General features: G+C 42.4%; 1 protein-coding gene across 1 annotated transcript in view; it reads left to right on the forward strand.

Moving 5' to 3' along the window:
• Lhcgr (luteinizing hormone/choriogonadotropin receptor) overlaps positions 1-21,055 on the forward strand; it is a 61,297-nt gene that overhangs the window by 31,682 nt on the left and 8,560 nt on the right. Inside the window, exons 7-10 of the mRNA XM_048352219.1 lie at positions 9,144-9,212; positions 14,031-14,105; positions 17,340-17,525; positions 20,808-20,888. Of these exons, the coding sequence (XP_048208176.1) occupies positions 9,144-9,212; positions 14,031-14,105; positions 17,340-17,525; positions 20,808-20,888 (411 nt within the window). The remainder of the gene's footprint in view (positions 1-9,143; positions 9,213-14,030; positions 14,106-17,339; positions 17,526-20,807; positions 20,889-21,055) is intronic.

The following is a 21,055-nucleotide window of genomic DNA, read 5'->3' on the forward strand; positions in this document are numbered from 1 at the left end:
TAGAGAAAGAGGAAACAGGGGACCCAAGAGAGGAGACATCATGAGCACAAGGTAACCATGAGGAGAATAATTGAGGCTCACTCCTGGGAGTGGACATCCTGCTTCAAGAATGGGAGTAAAGTTTAGACAAATGGCTAAGGTGAAAGGGACACCGGCTTGCAGGGGACCTGAATGCCAAGATAATATGGGGAATTCCTAAGAAACTACAAAGAGAAGAAGAAATCACCTAACAGACTAGCACTTATTCAAAGATGAAAATATCTAAGATTCCCCTTGATTTTGCCCTAAATCTAATCTAATCAGTGATGGAGCATTCCTCCCAGGTATTTGCACAGTGGTGGGCGTAGAGTGACACAGTAGGAAAGATCAGAGACATAAGGGATGTGCTGGGATAATCCACAGAGAACTGGGAGGTCCCAAGATAGGGCCACCCCAATGAACTCAGGGAGAAACCCAAGACCCCTACACATGCTACGATTCAGCATGCCTGCATGAGATCTTTGGTATCCTTTCTGCAGGGACATGAATTTACATGGGTTATGATTTTAAGAGGACTCATGCATGCTAGCATGGTGTTAATTGCCCTACCACCCAAGTCAATGAGGACAGGGAGTCTACCTCCACCCCCACCCCAGGCAGCCTGAGGGGACATTGTGCTTCCCTCCCCATCCTCACTCCTAGCCCTTCATCTGGAAGTGAGTGGTGAGTCATTTGCTTGGCACTTGTTCTCAGCTGAATGGATTCTACTGTACATGAAGGATCACGTGGAGCACCCTGCTGGATAAAGGGTATTACACTTAAAGAGGAAAGCCTTCTTTCCCCATCTATAAAGCTCAACGCCTTAATTAGAAAATAATGAAGGCAAGCCTTCTCTTTTCATTATTGGTAGTGTTCGAGATTTTGCTTTTAGTGGAACCTGTCCTGCCCTCCCCTGCCCAAATTTTTAACCAACTGAGAGTTCATTTAATGAGAACAAAGCACTTCACTCAAGGCAGGAAAAAGCTCCACAGGACTAATGCTAAAACTATGCATTATACTCTTGTGCCTCTTTATAGCTACTGTGGCTTTTCATTAAATCTCCTCAAGAGGCCCCCTTAAAATGTCCCACCCTAGATCAATTTTAAAATATTTTGGATGAGCAGTCATACTAGTCTCAAAAAGGAAATAACCTTGTGGTGCACACCTATAATCCCAGCTACTCAGGAGGTAGGAAGATTCTGGTCTGAGAATTGCCTAGGCAAAAGACCTTATGAAACTAGAGCAAACAGGATTTGGGGCATGACTAAAGTAGCAGGAGGCAGAGAGGAACAACCTTGACTCACCTGACTACCACAAAGACAAGAAAAGGCCATGGTAATTACTTTCTAAGACCCTTTAAAGACAAATGTCAAAATCCCTCAGTTATATCCATGAGATTGCTGAGTGCAGGAGTCTACCTTTTAGTTTAAATAGAAGAGCCTCAGTCAGATCAGGCCTGGAAAGTCAAGCCTCTGTCTCTGTCAATTCGATGTGACTATTAATGTCTCCTTGAGCAGATCCAATTTCATCTTAACAACTATACAATGACCACAATTCACCACAGCTAGAATCCAATTCTCAGCAATACAGAATCCATTGTTAGAATTTCCCCAAAACATTATGTCTCATCACCCCCTTTATTTTAATTTTTAACCAACATTATTTTTCTATACTCCTTACTCAGATTTGCCAAATATTTATTATTAGCATGCCATGTCCATTCTGTCTCTATATGAGAAGCATGAACACCTCCTTTTAGTCAAACCATCCCACAAATATAGGCACGAGTGACATTCATCCCTAAACATTTCAGCATGCATCTTTCCTATAGTAATAGTTCACATAAATATGGACCATGACACTTAATATAATCAATAGGAATTCAATGACATCATCTAGCTTGTAGTCTGCATTTCAATTAAAATGCTGCAATGGGACTTTTTTTTAAACTTACAATCTGATGTATGCTTCTGCATGTGTTTGCTGTTATGCTCCTATCTCACCTCCCTCATCTCCCCCACTCCCTGAATTATCTCATCTTTCCTGTGTTCTCCATGACACTGAATCCTATTAGCAGGTCAGGCCAGTTGTTTACATTCTTCTGACTATATATCCGTGACTAGATTCAGCGCCAACATTTCCACACAAGCTTTGCAAAGGCAATGTTGTGTCTATCTCAATGCATCCAACCAGGAAGTACTTCATGTCACCTTGTCCTTCTACCAGTGGCTTGCTTAGAGGGTAGACTATCAGACTTCTGTATTGTAAGGATTGATTTTCCCATTGTTGTTTATGTTAGCTATGGAGAGATACTCTGAGTGGCTATAATACTCAGTTGGACAACAACTTTTCACCACCAGATGATGATTCCATTCCCAAACGGCCATTTTCATATTATGTCATTCATCTATATTTATTATCCAGCACTTCTTTTTTGAAGAAAAAGAAGAAGAGGCTTCCTCTGTTGCTTTTTATTCTTTTCCCCTCCCTTGTGCTGTCTCTTTTTAAGTATTACTGGAATATGGCTTTCTCAAACATGTTATTCAGAATATTAGAATCCATTACTGTCATCATTCTTTCTGATACCTGACACTTTCCTTTTTTTACTACATATGGTAATGCCAGAGAAGTTAACGTGATCTTGGTTGAGATACAGAGGAGCTGCTTACAGGCAGGAGACTTGCCCAGATCGGGGGTGGGTGTATACCATAGACAGGCTTTGAGGCCCACAGAAATGGGGGTCCTGACATACTCAAAACTAGCATAACAATGAACATGACTGTTCAGTTACAGATGTAGCCAGTGCCAATGCATCTACTAGACTTTTCTCCCTATACAAGGAGAAATTCAGATGCTAAAGGACTTTAGCAAAATGCTAAATGAGGAAGAAAGCGGTGACTGCAGGAAGTCTTCTCTTCAGAGTTTCTGCTGTCCTTTGGCTAGAATTTGCTTACCAGAGGGCATATTCTCTAAGCTGCTATGGATTGTCCTTCTACAAAAGGGACACTCCCTCCTCCTTACTGTTTCTAGGGCTTGAACTCAGGATTTCATGCTCTTGTTAACTTTTGCACTCAATTCCTACTACTTGAGGAACATCTCCACTTCCAGAGTTTGGGTGTTTAATTGCAAATAAGGGTCTCACAGACTTTCCTCCCTGGACTGGCCTTGAACCATAATCCTCAGATCTCAGTCTCCTGAATAGCTATATCACAGGCAGGAGCCACTAATACCTAGCTCAAGGTTTAAAGATTTGCAAACATTAATTCATCTTTCTTCTTTGAAATCACCCAAAAATACTAGGTGGTCACATGATCTAAGAAGAAATTATGACCAAATGTCTAATACTATTAACAGAAGCACTTCCAGAGATGCCAGGAATACTTAAATTTCACTCAAGACAGCATTAAGGAATATCACTTGTGATTAATTTTTAATGCCCCCATCTTATTTTGAACAAAAAGATGTTATTTTTCTCTATTTAATTCACAGCCACTGACATTTGAATAGAGAAGCTAGACAATATTTGCAAGCACCAGGCTGTTGGTGCAGCAGAGGAGTGAGGGGGAATTGCATGCCTGTGCCTGCAGAATCCCCTTGGCAAAGAGAGCCTCTTTGTGTCCCTGGCACCAGGAACATTTGGAAAACATTATCTGAAGTGACTCTCCAGATGTTTCTAAAGGACGCTGTAGGCATTGTGCAAGCCTGACAGCACAAGGTCTCCCTCTAACATTTGCAAATTCTCCAATAATAAAGAAGCTGCTCTTTCAATCAAAACAAGGTGGGGTGTGCCATTGTGTACAACTGGTAAGAACAGAGGGGAGGAGTGGCCGAAAGGAAAATGTCTGAGCTGCAGTCTTCAGAAAACTGGGACTAGTAGAACCCAGGCTGTTGGTTAAAAAATCAGACAAAATCATAAATGTAAAATACAAAAATAATAATAGGACAAACTCATCAAGAATGTACTGGGTTCTACTTCTAAGTGCTTAACGTATGTTTACCCCTCTCATCTCACAATAGCTTTATGAGGTTATATGTGATTACCCTCCCTAAACACACACATACACACACACACAAAACAAATCTTCTCATATTCTCCAATAGATACTCTTATTATCATCCCTCACTTCAGACTTACAAACTTAAGCATAGAGATCTTGAGTAACTTGCCCAAAAGATTCAGTTTTTTTAATAGATTCGGGTGTCTATGGACTGAATCAAAAGGTTATACCCAGAGAAATGGTATTATGAGTCCAACAACAAAAAGATCACATCTAATATGTATCTGGGCAGCAGAGAACACTGATAAGGAAGAGGCATGCAGATGACTACAAGCAGCTTTGCTCTGGTAAAAACAGGCTACTTCCTCTTTCCTTTATTTATTTGGCTGGGCTGGGTATAGAATCCGGGCCCTTGCACATGCTGGGCAAGCCCTCTGCACTTAGCTACATCCCTATGCTTTATCTTGACCCACTAGAGATGTAGCTCCACCCTTTAGGAGGTAGAGAAAGCAATAAGAGGACTAGACTCTAGTTCTGAGCAAGGAAAAGGTAAGAACTTGACCCTATCATGACAGACTTTGGGGCAAGGATTCCCACACTAGCATGTCTGATTCTCACTGGCAGAGCTTGCTATGAAAGTGCCTGTTCCTAAAGAACACTACTTAGTTCTAGTGCATTCGTTATGTAGTGTGCCTGGTTAGTAGGCTTGAGTTGTGCTTTTTCAGTATTTTTTAATGTATTGTTCTTTTCTAAATTTTATTTTATTTTTTAATTATCATATATTAGTGAGGAGGTTTCACTGTGATAATTTCATAGATGTATTCACTATATTTTAAACAAGTTCACTTCTGCCATTATATTCCCATATACCCTGTCTCCTCCCTGTTTTTCAGTGTTTGGTGGATTTCACTATTCGATCTTCATGAGTGTGTGTGTGTGTGTGTGTGTGTGTGTGTGTGTGTGTGTGTGTGTGTATTGTCCCTTGATCCTCTATAACCCTCAGTATCCTTTTCTTTCCTCCTCCCTACTTCTGACGATCACCTCTTCAGATAGTTGTCCTTTTTCACTTCTTTCCCATCATCATCATCATCATCATCATCATCATCATCATCATCATCATCACCATCAGTGCAGATTCCACAAATGAGAAAAACATGCAATCCTTGACTTTTTGAGCTTGGTTTATCTCATACACACAATTAGTTTCACCCAGTTTCCCACAAATAACATCATTTTATTTTCTTTATGGCTGACTACTATTACATGGATTGTAATACATATTATTTTCTTTATCCATTGATCATTGGGCAACAGAGCTGATTCCACAGCTTAGCCATTGTGAGCAGAGCTGCAATAAACATGTGTACAAAGGTAACTGTCTCTTGATTTATACTCCTTTGAATATGAAGTGCCCAAGAGTGACGTAGCAGGGTTCTAAGGCAGATCTACTGTTGTTCTGAGTCCACATTTTTTACAGAGAAGTCCAAGTAATTCAGATTCAAAGGATAGAGGGGAGTGCTTGAACAAATTCTGGCCTAGACTTTAAGAACACCAATTCCAAAGAAGTTCTGAGAAAAGTGAGGTATGATTCTTACATGTAAAAGAGATTTCTATAAATAAAATCACCCCTCCCTCAAATGACAGGGAGATTGACACAGAATAATATTCTAACTATAAAACTTTTAAAAGGTCCCATGGGCTTAAGTTTTGAAGAAGGCAGGAAGGTTATATGTGATTACCTCCCACTCTGCAAAAAAAAAAAAAAAAATGGCATAAAACAAGTACTTCCTTCTCATATTCTCCAATAGAAAATGATACAGAAAGCACTTTTTTAATGGCACCCAATAATCCAGTACAGGGGCTGGGAATATGGCCTAGTGGCTAGAGTGCTTGCCTCGTATACATGAAGCCCAGGGTTCGATTCCCCAGCACCACATATATAGAAAATGGCCAGAAGTGGAACTGTGGCTCAAGGGGCAGAGTGCTAGCCTTGAGCAAAAAGGAGCCAGGGACAGTGCTCAGGCCCAGAGTCCAAGGCCCAGGACTGGCAAAAAAATAAAAAATAAAAAAATAACAGAGCGTTGGCCTTGAGCACAAGTGCCCAGTGACAGTGCCCAACCCGAGATTAACCCCTATGACTGACCAAAAAAAAAAAAAAAAAAAATCCAGGACAAGTCAGAGTTAAGAGTTGCCATGGTAAGCTTATAATTCTAGAAGAGCAAGTCAAGCCAAGGAAGGTGCTCTCTGCCAGGGAAGCTGAGCTGACAGCTTTTTCCAGGTACTTGGCATCATAGGCCCCAGGTTTTGGGGTGGCAAGTGTGGGGGGGCAAAGGTTTCATTTAATGTGTCTTTATCATATATATAAATTTATGAGGTGGTGTGGGATATTTCAATACACTACAATGTACACTGATCTAATGCACACTGATTTTAAGTAGGGCAGCTAAAGAAGGCAATTCTATAACCTAGTTCTACTGGTATAAGGTAGGTGGGCCTTGAGGATATTGGGGCAGAGCCCCCGAAACAACCACAAAACTGATGCACTGGAAACAGCCCACATAATGTGTGTCTGATCCTGTTCTAGACTTGACAGCAGGGCTACTTGATCTCCCTGAACCTCTTTCCTTCTGTGTGAAACAAAGGGGAGCCACTCAAGCATTCCAGGATCATTTCTGCCTGTCACTTTCCAGCATCTGTGTTCTAAGGATTCTCTCATGTCTCAGTCTCTGTGTATGTGGTGTATGTGTATGTGTGTGTGTATGTTTCCTATATAAAATAGAGTTTTAAAAAAATGTATTGTAAAGATGATGTACAGATATATAGGTTAGGTAATGAATACATTTATTTTTAATAGTGTCACGTCTTCCCTCATTTTCTCCAATATTTCCCTCCCAACCCTCCCCACAAATTGTATAGTTCATTTCAGCATAGTGTCTAGTGAGTATCACTGCTGTATTTGTTCACCCTTTGTCCCTCCATTTCTGTGTTCCCCCTTGCCCTCCCCAAAACAGATAAACTTACATACAAGACAAAGGTCAGAAATCAAAAATAGCGACAAAAGGGGATAAAAAAACAAAAACAAAAAAACCATAAAGAGTAAAATAAAAAAAAAACCTCTTGTTCCCATTTCTTGGGGCTCATTTTAAGAAACATCATTTTATATGATTATATGCACATAGCTATTGAGCCCTTGTGATAGCTCCAAGAATAGCCTCCTTTGATCTCCCTGTGTGAATGTTTACAGTCCTGCTTATCATTTCCAAGTTTTTTGTCTTTTACCATCCATTGTGTTTACCTGTAGATTTATAGGTACATTCTAATAACTACAAACAATGGAAACCATGCAAGCTACTTCTTTGGGCCAGGCTTACTTTGCTTAATATAATTTTTTCCAAGTCTTTCCATTTCCTTATGAATGGTCCAATATCATTCTTTCTGATGGAAGCATAGAATTCCATTGTGTATGTATACCATATTTTCTTGATCCTTTCACCCACTGAGGAGCAGTGGGTTGAATTCTACATCTTGGCTATGGTAAACAATGCTGCAATGAACATAGTTATTCTGGTGGCTTTAGTGTGGCCTGGTTTGTGGTCTATTGGATAAATGCCCTACTGTTTCTCCTAACCCTTCCTATAATATTTTTTTGGTATCTCATCTCACATTGAGGTCTTTCATCCATTTAGAATTGATTCTGGTGCAGGGTGACATATAAGGATCTAGATTCAGTTTTCTGCATGTGTGTAGAATTCTGCCAGCACCATTAGTTGAAATGGCTGTCTTTCTTCCATCCTGTGTTTTTAGTACCCTTATCAAATATTAGCTGGCTGTAGGTCTGTGGGTTAATTTCTGGGACTTCTGTTCTCTTCCATTGGTCCTCAGGCCAATTCTTGCGCCAGTACCAAGCTGTTTTTATTACAACACTTTTATAATACAGTTTGAAGTTTGGTACTAATATTTCTCCAACATTGTCCTTCCTGATAAGGAAGGTCTCGCTTTCCTGATTTTAGTCTCAATCTTCTTATTGTTGACATACAGAAAACTACTGATTTTTATAGATTAATTTTATACCTAGCTACTTGACCAAAGTTTTACATCAGCTCAAGTAACTTGGGAGAGAGTCTGTGGAGTTCTTTAAATACAGGATCATGTCATCTGCAAAGAGGGAGAGTTTACTTCTTTCCCTATTTGGATCCCCTTTATGTTTTTCTCTTGCCTCATTGCTCTTGCTAGGAATTCCAGTACTACATTGAAGAGGAGAGGAGAGAATGGACATCCTTGTCTTATTCCTAATTTTAGACCAATGGTTTTAACTTTTCACCATTAACTATAATACTGGCTGTAGGTTTGCCATATACAGCCTTTATTATATTGAAGAATGTTCCATGGATTCCTAGTTTCTCCAGTTGCTTTTCTCATAAAGGGCCGTTGAAATGGGACTAAATTTAATACGTATTCATTCCTACTTGTACTTTACTCATCAATTTCCCACTTGTTCTACTCCACTTTTTAAAAATGCTGATTGTACTCAACTAAATTAATTTCAGTATCCATTCATGGATCTTCAAGAACTGTTCACAGACATTTGTATCTGTAGAAACTGAGGATCAGCTAGTCCACATTCTCATCCAAGAAAAAAAAAAAACAGTTGTCTCAGAATCAGTGTTCCCTGCTCCGCCCTCAGCTTTCAGCAGACCAGGAAGCCCTCAGAGGCACGGAAGACCACAGAGGTGGAGGAAGCTAAGCCTCACAGCTCAGCTTCACATCCCAGCTCTGCCATTGCTTCCCAGAGACCATCAGCAAGCCAAGTGACAGTATCAAAGATTTGGGGGAGTTTTTCATCTTAGAATGGAAATGATGATGAGAACTGAATGAGAAAACAGGAGCTGCCACCTCAAAGGTACTTAATAGGTTGGTGGTGATGGTGAAAGATAAAGTAAACCAGAGCAGAAAAAGCAGTCCTATCCCTGCAATGCACTGGAGTCTGAAATGTTAGAGAAACAGAGCTAGATATTGTGAATTCTGGTCATTATCTCAATAATAAGTGCCAGGGGAGGAAGAATATGTGCTTCCAAACTATGCTTCAATTCCTTCCCATTCCTAACCCATGTCTCCTCCCTCCTTCAGCAAACTATATGGAAACGGATTTGAAGAAATACAAAGTCATGCGTTCAATGGGACAACACTAATTTCACTGTAAGTATGTGCTTATTTCCCTAGCTCATGAATAAAAATGAAGTATTACTGTGGCTACCAGATCACATTCAATCTTCAACAAGCAACTCAGGGCAAAAAAATAAATAAACTTTCAAGTGGCTAGTCCTCAGTGTTTCACATACGTTACTAGGCAACTGGCTGGCTGGAAGCCCCAGAGTACCTGATTTCAAAGACAGATGCAGCCGCCATGCATTGAAGTTGACAGTTTGCTGAAATATTCAACACATAACTTAATGCCTCCTGCATCTCACAACTCCCCTCTCTAGCCCTCCTCACCCAGGATGATGGTATGTTAGATGCAGCATGTTTCAGAAGAAAATTCTTCCCCAAGACCCACTGAAAAGAAATCCAGTGACACTATTTCCCAGCCTAATCAGCTACCACAGGCCCCCTCAGAGAGACCCATCTCCCTCCTGCTTATGGAGAGGCAGCTCCTTTCTACAGGGTGAGAAATTCTTTGTTTTTCTACACTCCTCCCCAAGCCCCATCAGAAGAGCTTTAATATAGCATGGCAGGCTGGATGGCCTTAAGAATGGTTCCCTTCATTGTTCTCACTCTCTTCTCTCTGTGGCTCCTCTTCCAGAGTAACATCATACTTTCAAGCTTGAGGAGCTATATGATCCACCACAGATACTGGGTGAGGTGCTCATCACCTTACAGTTGTCTGTAACAAAACCTTAGGGAAGTGACACTATGGATCGATCAAGTGGTAGATTGTCAGCCTTTAATGAAAAAGCTAAGGGATAGTTCTCAAGCCCTGAGTTTAAGCCCCAGTACTAGCACAAAAGGAAGGAAGGAAGGAAGGAAGGAAGGAAGGAAGGAAGGAAGGAAGGAAGGAAGGAAGGAAGGAAGGAAGGAAGGAAGGAAGGAAGGACCACTAGCTTTGAGCAAAAAAGTTCTGAGTCAGCACCCAGGCCTTGAGTTCAAACATCAATATTGGCACCAAAAAGAAAAGATAAAAATTAGAACACATGGAAAGCTCAACTAAAGCCAAAATTGAGTAAAACAGACAACATTTTATAGGGAGTTCTGTGTTGTGAATTAGAGTCAAAGTATGTGCGGGGTGGGGGGGGCGGGGGGAATAGGCTTTAATGCCTATGGACTGTTCTATAGCAATGAGAAACCACTGAAAGATCTGGCATGAGGAGTATAAGATGGATGCCTGAAGACAGTTTCTATGTTACCAGGAAAGAAAGGAAGAGGCAGGACAAGGATAAAGATCCAAATGCTTGGGTCTTCTGAACAGAAAAGGTGACTTAAGTCCTTCATGACTGAGGCCATCTGGATACTAGGGAAAATTAAAGGATCAGATGTAAAATTTGAAGAGACAGGGAATGAGGAAACAAGACCAGAGTAAAATAGAATGGGTGAGAGGGAAGCTAGCAGATCACCTCCTCAGCTCAGGGAAATGGAATGGGAGGGATGAACTGGAGGGATAAGCTAGGGATCAGCAGGATCTCCACTGTACAAAGGTACCACAATGGCTCACACTAGCCAAAATTCTATATCCTCTAGCACTTCATTTTAGCAAGAAAGAGGAAGTCAAGAACATAAATATTTGCCAAGAACACAAATCAACTTCATTCATGTATTCATTCAACAAAGCTTATTAAGGACTATCATTATATTTGGCAGTATATTAAATATTGGGTCTGTGAGTGTTGTGTGGAAGTCTCTGCCTTCATGTGGCAAGACAAAATAGATCATTTTAATAGATAAATAAATTCAGTATAACTAATGAGCCATACTATGAAGGACATAACCCATTCCTCAGATCTGAAAGCATGGAAGGAGGAATGGTCCACTTGGGCAAGGTACCTTGGGGATGGCCTCATGCAGGATGGAATATTTAGGCTGAGACTAAAGGATGATGAGGAGTCCACCATGCAAGAATGAGGAGAAGAGCCTTACCCCCAGTCCTGAGTGAAGAGAGAAAAGTTGGTAAGTCTCAGAAATTGAGAAGAGGCCCCTGTAGCTGGAAGGTCTTTGGTTTTTGTTGTTGTTGTTGTTGTTTTGTTGTTTTTTGTTTTGTTTTGTTTTTAGCCAGTCCTGGGCCTTGAACTCAGGGCCTGAGCACTGTCCCTGGCTTCCTTTTTGCTCAAGGCTAGCACTCTGCCACTTGAGCCACAGCACCACTTCTGGCCATTTTCTGTATATGTGGTGCTGGGGAATCGAACCCAGGGCCTCATGTATACGAGGCAAGCTCTCTCACCACTAGGCCATATCCCCAGCCTGGAAGGTCTTTGGTAAGGGGAAGATTGGCATGGGATGAAACTGGAGATGGAGCAGAAGCCAATCATGCAGGACAGAGGGGAGAGGGAAAGAGTCTGAATTTCTTCTAAAAATGAAGACACTCACTGAAGGTTTTAACTGGGAAGACTTGAGTGGTTGTACAAACTGAAGCCAAGTTTTCATACAACAGCTCCTGACACCTTCCTCATATGTAAACCTGTCCAAAATACTTCAGAATAATGAGAGGGAAACCTCACACAGCCCTCAAATAGACAACTTGCTCAAAGTGCCCAGGGAGAAGGGAACCAAACCAGAAGGCTACCTCAGCCACCCACAGGGGTCTGGGAGTTGGTCTCTATCATGCCCAGAGCTCCCCAGTTTGGAGGATTTGTGGGCGGGGTGGGGCTTCTCACATTGTGCCTCAAAATGTTATCCTGCCCATGCTTCTCACACCTCAAGGTTCCCATGACTACAGACAATTCTCAGAAGTAGCCCCCAGGAAAATGGGCTGAATTTGATTTATATTTTTTAGCAAAGTGATAATTTAGTTACCAGTACACAGAAAGATCTGAGTTTTAATAAGCCATCAGCAGTGCTCATGAAATTGACCAATTAATGTGACCTGGCTGACCTGAGACTATTTGTTCACTGAGTCCATCTCCAGTGATTTATTGTTGGGGTTCTAGACCCCTTCTCCCCGTTTCTCCCGGGGAGATGCCCAAATCCCAAACTATGAAAGAACACTCGGCTTTACCCCTCCTGCCTGCGGAAGGAACAAAGCATGTTCTTATGGACTACACTAAGCTGAGGAGAAAGTTGCCAAAACCTCCTTCCCCGTCAGTCCCCCCTCACGTGCCCGGAGCCGTCTGGATGGTCCACCCGTCTCACTCATCCAGAGGGAGGGCAGAAGAATTTATTACGGTGACAAAGGTGGGAAGGAGAGGGACTTGGGGCGACTAGCTGGAAGTTAGTGATTGGCTGAGCTGAGCTGCCCATCAGGTGATGTCATGAAAATTCCTCTATGGGTGGAGACCACAACCCTCCCAAGAGCCGGGTCTCTGGGAGCTCCCACCACCATGATGGCAGGCACGTGTTTGCCCCCAGGGGCAGGGACTTCTCTTCAGGTTGAAGCCGGAAGAAGGCGGGACGGGCTAAAGCAACTGTCCTCTTAAAGGCACAGCCATCCCCAACAATTTATAACTAGAACTGAAGGTAAAACAAAATCAGGAGGAAGAGTGATGGCAGTTTAAGAAGGAGAAATGCCTTTTGATTTTAGATTTTAAATGACAATTGACTCTGACAACCTCATCTCTTTGAAAGTAAGAGTAGTGGGGGGCAAGTCAGGGAGGGGGAGACTGAGCAGTTCATGTGATAACAGGGCTGAGGGTTTCCAAGGAAGAGGCTGGGTAGCAGCCTCTCTCACCCAGAGTGAGATGTAAGACCTTAGGCAGGTATTAAATGACTGGTGATGCTGGACCTATAATTGTCCAGCCATCCTGCAGGGAAGCCATTGGGTGTTGGTGCATCTTTGCTTGGTTTTATTTTACCATGTCACACTGTCATAATGGGCTAGAAGATTCATGTTCCCATGATTGGAATCACCGCATGAACAACAGATGCATAAACACGGGGCCTGTTGCCCAAAGCACTCCAGAATACTCTTGGAGTCATACCTTTGTCTTACAGAAAGAAAGTGTTCCCCCAACTGCTGGAGTCCTAAACCAAGGGACATGTCTTCTAGGTCCTTTGTTCACACAGAGAAGAGTCTGTGCTTGCAGAAACCTGCATCAGAGCCCAAGCAAAGGACTGCTCTTCAGGACCAGGCTGGGCTGTTCCTGAGCACTGTAGACTGAGCCACTTTGACCTCAAGTGCCAGAGCTCCCACCCCCACCTCACAAGTTACTGCCCTGAAGCCTCAGGATTCAGCCATGACCTGAAGAACAATGGCCATCAACACCTGTCTTTCCATAGCACACATACTTGTCAGTGACCATCCATCTACACACCCAGGGTGTGCAGCGATCTCCTGCCTTGGCTGGGATTCCTCCCCTCACACACACACTGAGAAGGCACACCACAAAGAACTGCAGTTGCATTATAAAAGGGAAAACATGGGAAAGGTTCTTCCTTAAACACTTGTGAAGTACAGTGTGTTCATACTGACCAACTCTGAGCCCTCCAAGGTCTCTCCCTGCAGCTGAAAGTCCCACACAGAGTCCCACTCGCACTTGAACCATTCAGCCTTGGCCTCAGGGCAGCATTTTCCTCTTCTCCCAGCTGCCTGCTGGCAATTCTTGCATCTCCAAAAGGAGGGAGTGAATTCTCTAAGCTGCAAGACAAAGAGCTCCACCAAGTGAGAAGGAAAGTGCAAAGGAAAGGTGGGCCTGCATTCATACAAGTTCATCAGGGACAAGCATGCCTTTTCTACTGCCCTTATCTTTTCTTACCACTATAATGCCCCTCCCACGTACACATTCCAGGTACAGAGCAGCAACCAAACTATGCACAGGTAAATGCTGGCCTGCAGGTACAAACTCCACTAAGAAAATTCTTCTTCCCTGACAGGGAGCTAAAAGAAAATGGACGCCTGGAGAAGATGCACAGCAGAGCTTTCCAAGGAGCCACAGGGCCCAGCATCTTGTGAGTACAGTATTGCCACCACCCAGTGCAGCCCAATAGGCCTGTTTAGTGACACACTCAGCCTGGTTTGCAGCCTGTATGTGGAAAGGAAAGACCAAGCATATTAGGGCTGCTGTGATAAAGCATCTGTTGAGTCACACTTGTAGGGGTCAGAAGTTCAAGGTCAAGGTTTGTCTTCTGTGTGTTGAGAGGAAAGAACATGTTTCAGCTTTCAGTAGTTCTTCTGTTTATAGCCATGTAACTGAATCTTTTTTTCTGGTCAAGGCAGGTGCTCTACTACTTAAGCCACATTCTGGCAATTTGCTGGTTAATTGGAGGTAAGAGTCTCACCGTCTTTTCCTGCCCAGGCTGGCTTCAAACTAAGATCCTCAGAATTCAGCCTTTTGAGTAGCTAAGGTTATAGGTGTGAGCCAATGGCACCAGGCAAATTTGCACTATTTGTTTTTTTGCCAGTCCTGAGGCTTGAACTCAAGGCCTAGGCACTGTCCCTAAGCTTTTTTGCTCAAGGATAGTGTCCTGCCCCTTTGAGCCACAGCTCTACTTCTGGATTTTTTGGTGCTTAAGTGGAAATAAAAGTCTCATGGACTTTCCTGCCTGGGCTAACTTTTAACCACAATCCTTAGATCTCAGCCTCCTGAATAGCTAGGATTACAAGCATGAACCACAAGAGCCTAGCTAAATTTCCCCTTTTTATAGAAGACAAGCTTATTGAATTACGGCCTACCCTAGTCTTGTTTTCCCCTTAATTATTTCTATAAAGAGCCTGTCTCTGAATGAGATCACACGTTGAAACACTAGGGGTTAGGACTTCAACACTGAACTTGAAAGGCCCTAATGGAGTTTCTAACTGCAAACTTGGAAGGTAGCTCCCTATGCTAGTGAAGGGGTGGCTTGCCTGCCAAGAATTCAGTCATGGAATCCAAGGTCAGAGAGCTGACTTGCCCCTGGCACCTGACCAGACTCTGCTAAACTGTATGTCTGGCTGTCTCACACTGGTATGAGGAACAAGCCTGGCTACAAGGAACAAGTCTGGCTACTTCAGTTAATGGGGACAGGGGATAAGGAAAATTAGAAAGAATAGGAAATTGAATCTGTCTTCTCCTGGCAAAGGCTCAGGATGCCTAAGATCTCACAGAAAGGAACTCAGCTACAGGGAGAAAGGGATGCAGCAGAGCTCCAGACCCTGTGCAGCTCTTCCACGAAGACCACATCCCTTCCCCAGAGGCAGCACTCCATGACTTCCTTCCTACTCTAGATGTTACCTACTCAGAGTCCACCAGATTCAGGATCTTACAGGCTGATTGGATTCCCCCCAGCCTGGCACACAGTATTGGACCCTGGACAAAGAGCTGTTTCTAGGCTTGCCCAGAACTGTGACAAGTGAGTGTGATCATCAGAGTCCTGGGTGGCAGTCTTGAAAAGCTGCTGGGTCAGTCGCTTAGAAATGACCAAGGGCACTGCCAGCACCTGGCTGATATTTCTGCACCGGGGGGCGGGGGGTGGGGCAAACATAGGCCTCTTCCTTCCCAGCTAGTTTTTCTCATGCCACCTCCAGGACGGGAATCCCTTCTAACCCCTCCCAGATTAGTCTCCTCCCTCTGCACCATAGGTATGTGCCATCCACCCACAGACAGATACTCCTTTATAATGAGGACTTGCCAGTTCTAAGATTTTTATTTTTATTTTTTGCCAGTCCTGGGGCTTAAACTCAGGGCCTGAGCACTATCCTTGAGCTTCTTTTACTCCAGGCTAGCACTCTACCACTAGAGCCACAGCACCACTTCTGGCTTTTTGTTTATGTGGTACTGAGGAATCAACCCAGGGCTTCATGCATGCTAGGCAAGCACTCTACCACTAAGCCACATTCCCAGACTATTTCCAAGATCTTAAATGTGCCCACTCAAAAATAAATAAAACAAAAGACAATCAGCCAGCTCCATAGGCTCACACCTATAATCCTAGCTGCTCAAGAGGTTGAGATCTGAGGATCGAGGTTCAAAGCCAGCCCAGGCAGGAAGGTCCATAAGACTCTTATCTCCAATAAACTACTCAGAAAAAGCCAGATGTGAAGCTGTGGCTCAAGTTGTAGAGCACTAGCCTTGAGCACAAAGAAACTCAGGGACAGCGCCCAAGCCTTGAGTTCAAGCCTCACAAAAGGAAAAATAAGAGGCATTGCTTACCTTGTCTTTAGAGTCCCGAGCTCAATCTTTATCAAATCAGTGAGAATAACACTAATACAGAATGAGCTCACCAATTTACCTAGATCAACAAGGTCTCAAGAAGGTCTCAATTTGCCCCCTAGGGGCAAATTCTCTTGCCTCAATTGTTCCTTCAAGGGCCTGTACTTGTCCTCAGGCCATGTTGTCAAGTTCATCCTCCACTCATTCACTAGCCACTGATCCTTTCCCACTTGCTGGACACAAACTATCTGGGCAGATCACAGAGGGGGCTGGGCTGCTGGCCAAGTTCAGTGGAACAGCAGCAGCATCTGTCTAGAAGATGAGCAGAATGTTTAAATACCCATTGACTATTCTTCCTCCTGACATTGTACACATTCAGCGTTTTTCTGGAGGTTGCCTCAAGCCTAATACAAACAAGGACCTTTGGTACCTTGCTTTCAAGGCCTGAGCCTTCTGCACAGCTGTGCTGGCATGGCGGAGAGTTCCCTTGCTTGGGACAGTATTATCTCCCCTGCCATCAGAGAATCTGCATTCTGTTTCCTAAGTGGAAGATGGCAAAGGCTGAATGGCACACAGTGGCTCTTAATGTGGCAACCAGCCTGCACTTCATGACAACCTCCCCTGCAGGGTTTGATCAATCAAAGACTGAAGCATCTGAAACTCTATTTCCCCCTGGGGTAGAGGCACAAAAGCTGATGTCATTCAGGGGCCTGCTGCCTCATAAAGCAAGCAGTTATTTCTCCTCTGCTAAATGGAAAGAGGGAGGGGTGGGTAAGGGAGAGAAATGCTAATGAATGTATGACAGGTACATGGAATTATACTTAACCTTGAAAAGAATAATGGGGTACCTATGGAAAAAAAACTTATAGCACGTTTTTTTTCTTGGATTCAAATCTTAATGAGAGTCGCTGAAATGGAGAATTAGAGGAAAAGCAAAATGGAGAAAACATTTGTCAGAAGCGGAAATGACAGGACTATGGAGGGAAGGTTTCATTCCCAAAATGAAATGTGTAAAATAAATAAATAAAAAGCTTCTCTCCCCTGTATGGTTCAGGGATATTTCTTCCACCAAATTGCAGACCCTGCCAAGCTACGGGCTGGAGTCCATTCAGACACTAATTGCCATGTCATCCTATTCCCTCAAAAAACTGCCATCAAGAGAGAAATTTACCAATCTTCTGGAAGCCACGTTGACTTACCCTAGCCACTGCTGTGCTTTTAGGAATGTGCCAAAGAAAGAGTAAGTAAAAAAAGCTGGAGGGGCCCAGCTGTGGTAGGAACTCAGATCTGAACCAGCTCCCTGCCCCTTCTGTGCCTTCCTGCCAACTTTGCCATGGGGTTGCTTTCAGAAAGACAAGAAAACGCCTTGTCACATTTCCTTATGAAAACTGCTGCCAAGGAGTTGATTTCCCCTGCAGCTGAAAGACCTCGATAGCCTATTCTGAACTAATTGAATTATACCTTATTTTAACAATTGCAAAATACGTCAAAAACTGGCATTAGTCCGCTCTAATTCTTAGCAAAGAGCATCACTGTTTTAAAGAAGTGGAAGGAGCCAGGTTCAGGAGAGTGAATGTTACCCAACATCGAATCTTCCACTTAAAATGGTACTAAATATGTTAGTAAAGGGTTGCTTTTTAAAGTTATTTCTCTCCCAGTAGAAAAGCATCTTTTACTTCAATGTAGAACTTTGTTTTTAAGAATTAGCTTTATGTATGTGTAAGCTGAATATACTTCATGTATTTCATGAATACATTATTCCTCAATATATTTTAAAATTTGAAATTTTTTTTAAAAAAGGAATTAGCTTAATATATGAATGAAAAGGCCCACCATCCTGGCTGCTTGTGCCCAGTGGTGGGCAACTTACTGAATCATAGACCTCTAAGTTAGATGGCAGGGGTGGGCAAGATTTACAGTGTTGTTTTTCTGTTTTGATGAAGATTCACAGTTAAAAAGTACTGGGAATATGGCCTAATGGCAAAGAGTGCCTGCCTCTTATACATGAAGACCTGAGTTCAATTCCTCAGCACCACATATATAGAAAAGGCCAGAAGTAACGCTATGGCTCAAGTGGCAGAGTGCTAGCCTTGGGCAAAAAGAAGCCAGGGACAGTGCTCAGGCCCTGAGTTCAAGGCCTAGGACTGGCAAAAAAAAAAAAGTACCTTTAGTAGCACTGTAACTTAAAACAAAGCAATAGCTAACTTAAAACATGTGAGATATCCTCTTAATGTCTATTCTAATCCATTCTACAGCAAGTTTGTTTGTTTTCACTGCCAATCTCCATGTGCTGTATTCTTTCCATAACCCACTAATGTGTCACAACTTACAGCAAAGAGAGATGGGAGGGAATACTGCCCTGAAGAGTTATTATTTCAGCCTGCAGAGATATTCGCAATCAATTAATTAGACAAGGCACTGAGTGAGTAACACTTGGCTTCTGCTGTCTTTGTGTGGAACCAACCTATTTATAGCTAACCAAGCATCTCAAATTATTTGTGCCTGTGTAGTTAGAGTTGATTCTACCTGAAAAGTTAAAGCAAACAGAGGCAACATAACATTTGCTGTGTCAAAGTCACACACTGTTAACTGAGCTTCAACTGTGAACTCTCCATGTTCCAACTACTGTGCCAGGTCTGAAAAAGAAAAAAGGCTAAGAGTGAGCTCATTGCCACCCACATAGCATAAGGGGTACAAAATACAAAAACAAAAAAACAGCCTGTATACCTAGATTAGCAGGTGTAATAGTAGAGTTAGCAGTGAGGAAGAATGTATGGGCCATAGAGGAATGTGTAAATGTGCAGCGTTTATGGAAGAAGGAATCATTCATATGACCACACATAGGTAAGAGACACTAGGTGAATGTCATTCAGAAAAACTAGAGCAAGAAGACTTATGGGTAGATAGGGGGAGAGGAGCCAGGGAGAAGTGGACCGTGGAAGGGCTCTGAGTGCCAGATGAAGTTGTTTAGAGAATAAAGAGCAATGAGGAATTAAAAACAAGATCAGTCAAATTTACTTTTATAAACCCTCATTGTGGTAGCAAGGTTAAGAAAGGGTTGATGGTGAGCAAGAGGCTGAGAGAGGATTTGAAAAACACAGATGCTGGTTGATGATGAAGCTGAGTAGAGAGAGACACCTACAGTCTTATGGCAAAGAGGTCCCATTGTTGTTGAAATTACTGACATACAGGTCTTCAGTTCAAGACTTTTCTTCCCATTGAAAGATATTACCTATGGGTATAAAAAAAGCAAAACAAAACCAAAACTGGGATTGTATAATTATGGGCCAGTTTCTGAGGGAGCTTGGAATGCTTGTACACAAGTTCTCTTGACTGGAATTGCAAGCTGACTCCCTAAAGCTTTTGTGACCCTCCCCCCTACCCAAAGCCAAACTTTTGGAGGCTAGTGAGGGTAGGGACCTGAAGATACCCATAGAATATCTGTGCACACTGAGTTTTCCTCTACTTAGATAGTACATGCTTGGATAGTACATGCTTAGATGGCCCATGTTGCCTGGGCAGATGAACCCCTAGATTCATATCTGTGACTCACATTTCAAAACAGACAGAGGGGACATTTCCTGTTCACTCTGTGTTTGTCTATACACGATATCTCTTGTCAGATACAAAGTCAGACCAGCATAACATACACAAGCATGTGAGCACGCAAACACACACACACACACACACACACACCAAGTTTAAGAAGTTACAATTCTAGTGCAAAATGACAAGCTGGTTAATTTTTGAGAGTCTCATAGATTGGGTACTTCTTCTATAATCCCTACCTTTCTGCTGTTGTACAGTTATTTCTATAGAGAAATGTCTCACTGTCAATGGAGAAGTAGATGCAGGAAAACATCCAGTTGGAGCGACCTCAATTTTTCCTTCCTCCTCAGTTGAAGCTCAGACTCTCAAAGCAGCTCTCCTTGCTTCTAATTCTTTACTCATTTTTTAACCTGCCCTAGGTTTCATACCTACATAAATACTCCCCAAGGGAAGTTCAAGCCTTGTTTCATTTTCTTGTCATTTCCAAAGTAGTTTCTACACATAAGCAAAAGGTCTAAACTCCACCTTGTATAATGTCATGTCCAGCATGTTAGAATCCTTATACAAAGATTCACAAATAAAACTCAAAGCCATGAACTCCGAGTGGTTTAATCAAGGCCAATAAGGAGAAAAGAAGTTGGTAAGAAGCATACTGAATACACCATAAAGGTAGCTTTTAATATGCTCTGAAAAAAAATCTGTGATTCAATACAACAAATTTATGTTTTTCATCTCTAGAGCCCACACAAAACACTTAGCATTCAGAAGCATTTTATCTAAGCTGGAAGCAGTTGAATAACAATTCAGAAGGCTTTACTCTCTCCTCAGGAAAAAATTTCAGTTAGGACAATGGTGCAGATCACACAAGTGGGAGAATAGATAAAGAATTTGGGTGAACAAAGCATAAATAGACATGATCAGGTTTAAAGATGAAAAGCTCAACTGCTTTTTTTTTTTACATCTTCTCTTTCAGACAGAATTTTTCATTTTCCATTTTTGAAAACTTTTCCAAACAATGTGAAAGCACAGTGAGAAAACCAAATAATGAAACACTGTAAGTATTTTACCTGCACTGAGACTCAGGAAGTCATATCTTGTTCTGTGTGTACCTTATTATTATCAGTGCAACTATTTTCTTTTCTTTAATTAATTAATTAATTGTCATAATGATGTACAAAGTGGTTACAGTTTCATATGTAAAGCCATGAGTACATTTCTTAT

The sequence above is a fragment of the Perognathus longimembris genome, chromosome 8 (genome assembly GCF_023159225.1).
Source record: "Perognathus longimembris pacificus isolate PPM17 chromosome 8, ASM2315922v1, whole genome shotgun sequence".
Lineage (NCBI taxonomy): Eukaryota > Metazoa > Chordata > Mammalia > Rodentia > Heteromyidae > Perognathus > Perognathus longimembris.